The sequence below is a fragment of the Procambarus clarkii genome, chromosome 12, assembly GCF_040958095.1.
Source record: "Procambarus clarkii isolate CNS0578487 chromosome 12, FALCON_Pclarkii_2.0, whole genome shotgun sequence".
NCBI lineage: Eukaryota > Metazoa > Arthropoda > Malacostraca > Decapoda > Cambaridae > Procambarus > Procambarus clarkii.
Genome location: NC_091161.1, coordinates 14,699,888 through 14,712,998, shown reverse-complemented (window position 1 = coordinate 14,712,998; position 13,111 = coordinate 14,699,888). Strand labels below are relative to the sequence as shown.

Genomic DNA, 13,111 nt, shown 5'->3' with positions numbered 1-13,111 from the left:
CTTTTGAGCTTCTAAAAGGTGGGATGGGGGGGGGGGTCCTATTAAAAGGGCAAGTAGTAGGAATTATACCCCAACAAACGTAAATAACATTCTAACAAACATTATTAGTTATCACCAATATAAGTAACGAATATTATTATGTAAACATAATAACGAACCTCGGACGTAGGTTGGAACCCTCATCACTTCCCTTGTGGATTTGTTCAGTGAATGTAAATACTGTACCCTTAGAGCAGAAAATCTGAACTTAAATCTCAAACTTTATTTCATTTTATATGCAATATGTTGGAGTACAATGCCAAGACATTGTCACAGTCCAAGTACTTACAGACAGCCTTTTAAGTAGTAACTTTGAATATACATTTATACACAAGTACTGTACTGTAACTGTAGCAGCCACTAGTCTCAAATTCCACAGCCCCTCCCAAAATCAGTACAATAAAATTAAAGTACTGATCACACCTATATTACAGTACTGAATGTAAATTCTAGCTTACATAATCTGCAAGGCAACAGTCACCATGTAAAATTAATATCAGATGACATTGTCCGACATACCTACAACTTGGAAAGAATCACTTTGTAAACACTGGTAAAGCACATTCACAGACAATTGTCTTGTACAGTACAAATGTTTGCAGGTAATGTACAAATCATCTTCCCCATGTCAATGTTACAAGCCTATTTTACACACTTAGAATCACAAAAACATGCATTTTTTGTTGAAAATTTGTATACACAATACAACATCTAGAGACCATATTAAATTTTCAGAACAGCTGGAATGTCTATCTAGTGCATCAAAATAGTTTTTACATACATTGCATCCATTACCATGGGAGAAGGTATATCTAATTTACCTGCTAAACTAGGTCGGACCAACCGGGCTGTGGTGGATATGTGGGCCTGTGGGTCGCTCCTAGTAACAGCCTGTTGGACCGAGCTATCAAGTCGAGCCTGACCTTGGGTTGGACATGGGGAGTAGAACAACTCCCAGAATCCCATCAAGCAAATCACCAAATGGCTGCTTGATAATTTACTAATATGATTAATTGCATTACATCTGTACCAAGTGACATCTTGACAGTCTTGTCTGGCTTAAACTAATTGCTAATTCACATTCTGTCTGCCAAATATGGAACAAAAACCAAACTCACCCCTCCACAGCAGTAACAAAAAAATTAATAACCATCTGCTGTACACTAAATAATCCTAATAAACATCGTGTACATTGAATTATCTAAAACTTTTGATAAAAGAACCATGCTAAAAGACTGGCCCAAAAACCATATTGAATTCTTGGTAAACTAAAAAGTGGAGAGAATGAGCAAATTTAACTAAGCAGCCGAGGAGTCACAATAACGTTGCTGAAATATGTTGACCCAAACCACACTGGAAAGTGAAGAGACTACGACATTTCGGTCTGTCCTGGACCATTCTCAAGTCGATTGTGGATGAACGACTTGAGAATGGTCCAGGACGGACTGAAACGTCATAGTCTCTTCACTTTCTAGTGTGGTTTGGGTCAACATATGTAAGTAAAATCTGACTGTGAAAACTTACATGAAATGGCAAAGATTAATTTTTTGCCCAACCTTTTTGTAAAATATAGTTCATTAATGACAATTTAACCCCTGAACTGCACACCTGTTTTTGGCAAAAACTTCATAGTGCAATTGTTAAGGACATTTTTGTTTTAATAAATGTCAATGTTTTCAAACTACTATTTTCATTTCAAAATAAGTGATGAAAACATTAAAACATTAAAATACAGCCTAATTGAAAAAATGGACAACTCTGTTGTTTGGCACAGTGCAGTGGTTAAGCCACTACAAATTCACAAATTATACAGTAAGCAAATCTACATTGTTATCTTGTTAGTCTAAATGCACTTCACAAATCTGTCAATTTTTAAGTAGAGCTCAGAACTCCTGTGAAAATAACATTCAAGACTTTAGAAAGGGTCAATATAAACATTACATAGCAACTCTTGGGCAAAGTCAGCATCCAACTGAAAACAATACTGAACAATGCAGGCGACGAGTCACAATAACGTGGCTGAAGTATGATGACCAATTCACATAAGAAAATGACGGGATGACAACGTTTCGGTCCATCCTGGACCATTCTCAAGTCGATTAAGATACTGAACAATAACACTGTTCAAGATGTACATTAGTAGAACACACAATGCACTAAGGCTGTGGGATGAACTTCACACAAGGTGTATGTGTAGGTTGCGACACGTACTCATAACCTAGTGAGAATATTTGCATGGCATCATTCATCCAACCTACAATTCTGCTTATACATAAAATTGTACTTATTAAATCAGGGCTAAGAGCAAATTAAAATTATGAAGGGTAGACTATTGCTATTTCTGGTCTACTGGGCAACAAAACTGTATATCCTACCTGTCTACTTGAATAATACATTGCATCTTGACGTTAAAATCCCCAAAGGACAAAACACGATGTACAGTACTGTACTATAAATCGTAGCAGCTTGCAAAACATTTGTGGGGGTGGTCTAACCATATGGTTAGACCACCACCAATAACACATTACTGTGCCTCAGTGCTAGGCCCCTCAATAACACATTACTGTGCCTCAGTGCTAGGCCCCTCAATAACATGCTGCTGTGGCTCAGTGCTATGGAGCAGACCTCGGGTTGTGTGCATGCCTGCAGACCCATAAATAGCAAACTAACTTTGTTGTATATATCCAGCCCTTACTAGTTGACCATAAAAACAAAAGCACAGGAAGCACTGTGTGGAACCCTGTCCTTGATGCCATTGATCTGAGCATTACCAATGGGCATTTAACACTGGAGGGGCAGGGTCTCAAATCTACAGTAAAATAACATACTGGAGTGAACGATATGGAAGAAAATGCTGAATTGAACCATTTGCTGAAAATGCTGAATTGTGTTCTCTGTGCCATAGGCACAGAGAACACTATAAAATATCAGAGGTCCACGGTTGTTTAATATCCTCCAAGCAAGCATAAGAAATATTGCCGGAACAATCATGGATATCTTCAAAAGACGACTAGCTACATTTTCTTCAAGAAGTGCCAGACTAACCGGGTTGTGGTGGATATGTGGGCCGCTCCAAGCCTGGAGCAACAGCCTTGTTGGACCAAATTCTCACAAGTCAAGCCTGGCCTCAGGCTGGGCTTGGGGAGTAAAAACTCCCAGAACCCAATCAAGCAGGTATTTATATTACACACCCAAATCACAATAGCGTGATGCATCAAATGAACAAATCCACAGGGGCCATGACGAGGATTCGAACCTACATCCGAGAGTATCCCAGACCCTGCCTTAATCGACTGAGTTACGACATGTCGTAGCTCAGTCGATAAAGGCAGAGTCTGGGATGATCTCTGACGTAGGTTCAAATCCTCATCACGGCCCTTGTGGGTTTGTTCAGGTATTTACATTATTTACCATTGTGATGCAGTACATTAGGCTATGTCACATCAAAACTAATTCCGATGTTGAAATCAACACAAGTTTGTGATAACTAAAGTTTGTAATATCTATTCCTGCCCAGTTTCAGATTTGCTTCAGGATACAAGTTATATGAAGTGATGTTTGCATAGTTTTCCATGAGCAGCATTGTAAATTATCCATTCGTGAGGATTGTTATACAAATACTACCAAGCTCCTTCCCAAGAACTACTAATAAAAGTGGAATTTCAAGAGTCAAAGCATACAATTTCTTGGTAGTTAAAAGTTACATGACCTCAGATAGGGTTTTAAACCATTGCCAAACTGTGATAGACAAAAGTATTGTCTAAAGAAAAGCCAGCCGTTTACCTTCTGTCACAGTTGTCAAAAAACAAATGGATAACTACAAAATTTGCTCACAAGAGCTCAATAGAATGGGCATTTAATACCGATTAAAGCATAAACTCCCCTACATCCTCCTCCGACTACTCTGGATAGGATGCTTTCATACAAAAGTCAAAATTTATACATCAAAGTTAATCTTCTTGTTTGAGGAGCTGTTCACTTGAGACAGTTAAGCAAGTCCCAGCTGTGTCTGGGTACAAGTGACAGGATGAACAACTCGGCAGGTTTTCTTCCTATTGGGGAGTGTTGTACATGCTGCTATGGCGGTGTGGCCACTCAAGATGAGTGGCGCTGCCCAATAAACTCGCCCCTCGGGGCAAAATTTTATTTAAATTTAAGGGTAATACTCATTTACTACTACTGTATATACATGCAGTTTTAAGGAAGCACCATTTATTGTCTAGATACTTTCCACAAGCCTTTATTATTTTCCTATACCTTTATCGAAATAACATTTAACAGTTACTAGCTTAATAGTTGGCCAAAATATAGCAAATACAATTTACATAAACACTTTCCTAATACATCTTACCTATCTACTCTTATAGACAAATAATATTTAGCTCGGCAGCGCACTATTGAGTATTATGCTGAATCCTGTGGTGCTATGACCAAAGACACATACCCACCACAGTAGCCAGCGTGCTACCCAACCACAAATGCCTAATCCACCATTGCCACAGGTACCACTGTTTTGGGGCACACTAGCTCTAGTTTATACAAGTAAATTGCATATTCGAGACATTATTCTACAAAAAACCTGTTGAAAAGTAGAGGCATATGTGGCTTCACAAACAACTGGTAGTAGTGTGGCAATAAGCTTAAATTAAAAATGAGCTTAAGCAATAAGCTTAACTTAGAAGTAAAATTATTTGAATTCATCCCCAAATATTAAATAAAAAGCACTAAACGATTTAAATTTCTAATCCTTCAAATCTGGAGGACGGGTTTGCTCGTTTCTGTTCTACTAGCCAAGTCTGGCAGATCAAACGAGTCTGGAGAGCCCTCGCACTTCTTTGAGAGGCATTGAAGATGGTGGCAGGTCTTCAAGAGCAGCACAAGGAAAGCTCCGCTAGGTAACTAGGACTGTGATAGCCATCAAGAATTGCTAAGCACAGCTCAAGTTACCTTGCAGAACTGCCAAATTCAGTGATTTTGGAAAAATTCACATCGTAAAAGAACCAGCTGAAGATTTCTTGATACCTGGTTGATTTCTTGAAGAGGGGACAATTATACAGTATATACAGGCCTGAAATTGTGTAAAAATTCTAGTTTTATGCTCAAAGAATAAAGCTCAAAGGTGAAATGCAGCACTTAGTATTTTTAGTAATCAAAACTACCAGCATTTGTAAACAAAAAAATTGCAGACCAATATCTGTCAATATGACCAATATTGTCAGATATGGAAAGACCAGAATTTTCTGATGAAAATAAGGTGCTGAACCCATTAAAACGTTCATGATAATTTAACATCTAGAGAAAACAATTCATCAACTTTGATAGCACACACATTTGAACTGCCCAACAACATGCACCTATCCACCCATATGAATAATATAATTTAAAGAATTTATTTTTCTTCATTTATATACTGTATATAAAGAGATTCTACGAAACGTCAAGAATAAATCCTCAACATACCATGGGCAAGTTGTTGCCGAGCCATGTAATTGACTTTTTTCGCAGTTGGGAAAGGAAGGGTATCGACGGTTGTAGCTTGGCAACCAGTGACGAGATGCGATGTTACGCACAAATTTCTTTCAATTTCCTTCATTTTAAACATATGTACACATACCCACATCACCTTTATTTACATCGCACACATTTTATGCAAAAATATATACATATGGATATTACTGATTTTCTGTTTTTCAATGTTCACAAATGTGATAGAACATCAATGAACAGTGAATGTTTTGTATTACAGAAGCACATCTCATCTTCATATGGATCAGTTTCAAGAATCCATGATCAATAAATCCCACAGTATAATTGCAGACGAGTCACAATAACATGGTTGAAGACTTTATATCCAACCCACATATCAGAATGTGAAATGCTGACTTTTCTGCTCGTCCTGGACTATTATCAAGTCATGTAATCCCACAGTATAATTATTTTCATCAGATGAACAAATCCACAAGGGCCGTGACGAGGATTTGAACCTGCGTCCGGGAGCATCCCAGACACTGCCTTAATCGACTGAGCTACGACAGGGTAAAAGGGTTGAAACCGAAGTTCTACTGAACTTACTGGATCCTGTAACCTCTCCGAGGCACAAACCAGGATTTTACACCCCCCCCCTGCAACCTACAGGATCCAGTAATTTCAGTAGAACTTCGGTTTCAACCCTTTTACCCTGTCGTAGCTCAGTCGATTAAGAATGTGATCTGTGTGTAATTATTTTCAGCAGATTTAGCAGTTTATGGAGCAACAGTAAAGTACTTCACTTAATATAACAATGGTTCTCTCCACCATTACCACCCATGTACAACATGCTCAACCCATCACTTAAGTCGCATCTTATTTCAGCAGAATCATATAGTACATATGCTTAAATCACAGGTGCCCTTAGTGTACCTTCGAGTTAAGTGACTACCCACACCAGATCACTTTTCACTTCCCTTGCTGTTAGAGCAGCTTATTTCATCTGATAAACTAAAGTTTTAACTGTGTAATAATATTTTCCTTTTCATCAAGATCTTTCAACGCACGCAAAGTTAAGTGTCAGTACTTGGTGTTTGTGGTGGTGTGTAGTTACTGCCTGGAAGGGGATGCTCCAGTGTGCATCTGTTTACAAAGATCCAGAAAGAAAACCCGGAATCAAGATTTTTCATGTATGACCGCACAGAGGACCATTTGGTTTGTGAACTTAAGTTATCCGAAAGTTCCAGTTTCCCCGATCGGGGTTGGAGTTACCCTACATACATCTACATTTTTAGACCATAATGAACCTTTAAGTAATTCTGTGTGTGTGTAATTACCTAAGTGTAGTTACAGGATGAGAGCTACGCTCGTGGTGTCCAGTCTTCCCAACACTGTTATATAACACTTTGAAACTACTGACGTCTTGGCCTCCACCACCTTCTCACCTAATGTGTGTGTGTGTAGTAATTAAATCTTAGCACAGTATACAGGTACACACTACAACCACCTGACTCCAGCAGCCATCACACCAGATGCCACAATATATATATATATATATATATATATATATATATATATATATATATATATATATATATATATGTCGTACCTAGTAGCCAGAACTCACTTCTCAGCCTACTATTCAAGGCCCGATTTGCCTAATAAGCCAAGTTTTCCTGAATTAATATATTTACTATAATTTTTTTCTTATGAAATGATAAAGCAACCCTTTTCTCTATGTATGAGGTCAATTTTTTTTTATTGGAGTTAAAATTAACGTAGATATATGACCGAACCTAACCAACCCTACCTAACCTAACCTGACCTATATTTATAGGTAAGGTTAGGTTAGGTAGCCAAAAAAAGCTAGGTTAGGTTAGGTTAGGTAGGTTAGGTAGACGAAAAAACATTAATTCATGAAAACTTGGCTTATTAGGCAAATCGGGCCTTGAATAGTAGGCTGAGAAGTGCGTTCTGGCTATTAGGTACGACATATATATATATATATATATATATATATATATATATATATATATATACACTACGCACATTATTATTACTTCAAATACTGCTAGCAATCATTAGATTCCCGCCATTAAATTTAAATGTCCTGAATTAATTAATTATCCTGAATATTATTAAAATATTAATTAATCTAAATATTAAATCCTGATTAATATTAAATATTAAATCCCATTAAATCCTGAATATGAATCTTTTCCAGAAAATCATTTTCGAAAGAAACACGAGGTCACTGCACGATGAGTACATTCACAAACAGCAGTTGTGTTGTTAATGCCTGCCTGATGTTGTGAACACCATAACTCATTGTGCTCAATATCTGAACCCTGAACACCATTTTTATTAGTCACAATCATCTATGACACTATCACCACAGTATAATTGCAGTTACTTATTTCATTCATAATTATTAAGTGGTACTGTGGCCCCGACTTGCACAGCTGAGCTGAGCTCCAGCTGCATGCATCAGCATTGGTTGCTCTAGCAATACTGAAGCTATCACAGGAGGTATCTTATCTTGAGATGCTTCCGGGACTTAGTGGCCCTGTGGCCTGGTTGACAGTGCCAGGAGGAATGCAGATTTTTTTTATCATGATGGTATCTGTTTACCAAGAGTCCTGAGGAACAGGATGCGAGCCAGTGTACCCATGGGCATTTTGAGTCTTACGATGTACTAACGATATGTAGGGTGGTACACCCTCTTTTTTCCCCACATCACAGGTAGTGCCATACACTGGATAAAGTGCCATCTTTCTACTTTGCCAGCAATTTATTTTGAGTACAATATCACCAGTCACACCTAGTTGAAAGATTTGCAAATAACTGTCATTCTAATTTTGTTCCACACAATATATAACTATATATTTTTATGCACCAACATGATCAGCCGATGGCACCACCTGATTCACCATAATGTATAATATATAATATGCCTATCTCCGTGGGCACAATATTGCTATTATCAGAATCCTGCTCACTAAATCCAGAATATGAATTCATTTGCACAAGTTTATTTTCTAAAGGAATATGCATAATTTCAAGATGCTTAGATACACCAATGTATGTTAGTACAATGTGGGTAGCTGCATCGTGCCAATCAATCGGCATTGTGTTCACCGACAACTAAATATTAGAGTACAGAGCCCATCAGTCGGGATCCTCTATGAATCTATCATTGCAAAATAATTGTAATTATTTATTCATTCCATCATTTTTAAGTGATGCTGTGGACAAGTTGAGCAGACGTGCTGTTAACTCGTGCTACAAGCCCTTGGTTGGTCACTCTGTTCCGAGGCCTTCACACCCAGAAATGGCGTCTACGATATTTTTTCAAAATGGTGTCTGTCTACTGGAAGCCAATGTGAGCCCCATGTACCCACGTTTGAAAATCTTACAATGTACCCTAATACTTTCCCGGATGGGAAGCACACGTTTGTAGATAATTAGCAACCACGTCTCTTGATGGAATGTGCGGCAGAGAGGTTAATCTCCCAGAAGGATGACAAAAGTTAATTCCAGAGCTTCAAAACCTCTCATGAAGAGATCAATAAAGCTTAATTTACATTTTCTAAAAATGTGAACTAGGACAAAACACACACAAAAAAAAAGTTAATTACCCTTTTAAGTGTAATTATCATACATTGATTCCTCCACAGTAATTCTAACTTAGTTATCACCCAGTTTTTTAAACGCAAATATCTTCATAAAAGAGCTACAGTACGCGGGGTTATGTTATAGATGCCCATTTTAATGTTTTTTAGGCAACATAACTAGTAAATAGCAGCGAGAGGGTTCCAAGATACAGCTGTGTCAGACACACATTTACATATAATACAGGTGTACATATTACACTAATATTATGCAGCATTAAACTGCATTTGCCAATCTTTTGACCATTTCAAAACCCTATTTAGATAGACTAAGTGATAGCGAGTCATCCGTGTTTATTTCCCTACGGATTTTTGTATCGGCAAATTTGCAAATGTTGCTATTCAAACCTGAATCTAAATCATTTATATATATTATAAACAGAGGTCCCAGGACAGAGCCTTGAGGCACTCCACTTACAACATTTTCCCACTCTGACAACCTCATTTAACATACTTTTCTTTGGTATATCTATGCCCTAATCCAACTTAATATAGCACCCCCAATACCATGAGCCTGTATCTTTTTAATCGAGCCTTGTTTTTAAGACATGGGATCGTAGGATTGTTTCAACCACCGGTTCAATGACATAAGTTAGGAATAAATTAGAACCACCTCACACGAGTCAATAGGTCTTATGTGGGTTTTCTATAATATCTTCAGTAAAACAAATATCAGTACCCCATAACCAGTCATTTAGGGACATGTCAGTTTGTATTAGACTATTTACTGAAGGATTTTAAAACCTAACCCAGTCAAGACAATATTAGGGGTTTGGAACTTTGAAACAAATTGTTGAAATACATTATTTGATCGTAACCCCTTTTAGGACATTTTGTAAACAATGATTCATTAATCAAATTCTAAACCTTAAGTAATTGAAAATTCTTTTAAATAAAAATTTTGAATCTGGAAAATTTTGGAGTGATTAAGAACATTTTACAGAGGTTGCAGCCCTGAAGCAAGACCCACACATGGTTAGAAATCACATTTTCAAACATGTTGGAAACTTTTCCAGCAAGGCCCTAAGAAAACTTTTCACCAGTCATCAGAAGTACAAAAACTTTCTTGCTGAGGGGAAAGAAACTATCAGGAGAAAGCACCAAGCCACTAGGAATATATAGCGCCGGGAAGGGGTCAGGATAAGGATCTGGGATGGGACGGGGGGGGGGGGGGGAAGGAACGGTGGCCAATCACTTGGACGATCGGGGATTGAACACCGATCTGCATGAAGCGAGACCGTCGCTCTACCGTCCACCCCAAGTGGTTGGGCACTTTCTTGCCAATTTCAACCGAAGTGTTAGCTTAAAATCTGTCGTGCTGTTACCCTCATGAATATCACAGTACCATGTACCATGCCGCTGCCTGGGTACCCTACTCACCATACATTGTACCACAATACCCGTCCCAAAACCCCTAAACATAGTGTACCACAATGCCACCAAAGTTATCCAAAATCCCAAGGTGTTGAGGGCCCAGGCAAACCTGGCGGGGCCCTAGAGAAGCCTACCCGGCCCTAGAGAAGCCTACCCGGCCCTAGGGATGCCTGGCGGGATCTGAGGAAGCCTAGCTGGTCCTAGAGAAGCCTAAGAAAGCCTTTCGGGGCCCTAGAGAAGACTAGTGGGCCCTAGGGATGCCTGGCGGGCCCTAGAGATGCCTGGCGGGCCCTAGGGATGCCTGGGAGGACCTGAGGAAGCCTAGCTGGTCCTAGAGAAGCTTGGCGAAGCTTAAGAAAGCCTCTCGGTACCCTAGAGAAGCCTCTCGGTGCCCTAGAGAAGCCTAGCGGGGCCTAGAGAAGTCTAGCGGGCCCTAGGGATGCCTGGCGGGACCTGAGGAAGCCTAGCTGGTCCTAGATAAGCCTGACGAAACCTAAGGAAGCCTTTCGGCCCCTAGAGAAGCCTCTCGGTGCCCTAGAGAAGCCTGGAGGGACCCGGGGAAGCCTGGCGGTAAATCTCGGGTGTGTGTGTGGGGGGGGGGGGGTCATTAACTCCTCGCCACGCAGCCAGTATCAACAACCTCATTAACCTTCAATAACCCCTAACAAAGACCAAACTAGAGAACGACGGGGACGCAGCGGCCGGGGCTAGAGAGCCACAAGGGAGGAGGAGCAGTCGAGAGCGTCCACCTCCGGCAGGAGGAAGAGAGGAGAGGAAGAGAGAGAGAGAGAGCAGCAGCGGCGGCGGCGGCCAAGACTCCTGCAGTCACTTACTTCTCCAGTCTGATCTTCTTGAGGGCCACGATCCGCCTCGTGACCCGGTCCTGGGCCTTGTAGACCACGCCGTAGGTGCCCTCGCCGATCTTCTCGATCTTCTCGTAGTTGTGGAGGGACATGGCGCGTGCGTGGCGTGGCGTGGAGGGGGTAGGGCGTGGGGGAGGAGGAAGGCGCGTGATGGCGTCCCAAGGTTTCCCGCGCTCAACTTCGCAATGCGTTTTGTGCCCAGGAAGTGATGCTACGCTCGACAACCTTCCCGCTCTATTCTTTCCTCTCGCTCTTTCCGGGTCTTTTCTCCCCTTTTATCTAATCTATTTTATCCCCACGATTTTTTTGATTTGTTTTCTATACACAAAAATATATTTTTGTATATATATAAATAGGTTTGTTTTTTTCGAGGTTATATTTTGGCCATTTTCTGTGATGGCGAGGGAGGGTAGACTTGTCTAGTGGCGAGGACTCCCACTCATTATAAACTATTTTATTTCTCTCGATCAGAAATTGTGGCCAAATATCACCACTTTGTTACTTGTAGGTTGTAAATGTTGGTGACTAACATTTCCACCGCTGCCTATGATGTATGGGAGGAAGGAGGTTGGTGTACATTATGAACATATAAATTATGACACTAGCTCTCCACTTACTGCATTTAATAGCTTCTTTTCATTAATTTTTATTAATTTCATCAAAATAATCCCAGAAACCCAGACATGTATTACTGCATATCTCACTGGCAGCTATCCTAACTCCCTTCTTTTACTCATCTCAAGTCCGAAAGTCCGAAAGTCTCAAGTCTCATCCGAAATCATCTCAAGATAACCCATAACTCTGTTATTCAACAAATCTCTAGTGTCATACTTTCCTGATATCCTTAAAAAAAAGTGGTGCAGTGGTAAAGCCCTCACCAGGTGCTTCGCAAATACTTTAGCCTGGGTTCGAATCCTGGCCGGGGAGGATTGACTGGGCGCCAATCCTTAACTGTAGCCTGAATATGTGTCATGCTGATACTGTGAACCTTAAATATGTGTCATGCTGATACTGTGTACCTTAAATATGTGTCATGCTGATACTGTGAACCTTAAATATGTGTCATGCTGATACTGTGAACCTTAAATATGTGTCATGCTGATACTGTGTACCTTAAATATGTGTCATGCTGATACTGTGAACCTTAAATATGTGTCATGCTGATACTGTGAACCTTAAATATGTGTCATGCTGATACTGTGAACCTTAAATATGTGTCATGCTGATACTGTGAACCTTAAATATGTCATGCTGATACTGTGAACCTTAAATATGTCATGCTGATACTGTGAACCTTAAATATGTGTCATGCTGACACTGTGAACCTTAAATATGTGTCATGCTGATATTGTGAACCTTAAATATGTGTCCAGCTGTTACTGTAAGCATTAAATATCTACTATGCTGTTACTGTGAACATTAAATATCTACTATGCTGTTACTGTGAACATTAAATATCTACTATGCTGTTACTGTGAGCATTAAATATCTACTATGCTGTTACTGTGAACATTAAATATCTACTATGCTGTTACTGTGAACATTAAATATCTACTATGCTGTTACTGTGAACATTAAATATCTACTATGCTGTTACTGTGAGCATTAAATATCTACTATGCTGTTACTGTGAACATTAAATATCTACTATGCTGTTACTGTGAGCATTAAATATCTACTATGCTGTTACTGTGAGCA

The 13,111-nt window shown here is 39.6% G+C and overlaps 1 protein-coding gene across 1 annotated transcript in view; it reads right to left on the bottom strand.

The window, feature by feature from the left end:
• LOC123772863 (cyclin-dependent kinase 2) overlaps positions 1-11,610 on the bottom strand; it is a 42,965-nt gene extending 31,355 nt beyond the window's left edge. Inside the window, exon 1 of the mRNA XM_045766221.2 lies at positions 11,384-11,610. Within this exon, the coding sequence (XP_045622177.1) occupies positions 11,384-11,505 (122 nt within the window). The 5' untranslated portion in view covers positions 11,506-11,610. The remainder of the gene's footprint in view (positions 1-11,383) is intronic.
• Between the last annotated feature and the right edge of the window lie 1,501 nt (positions 11,611-13,111).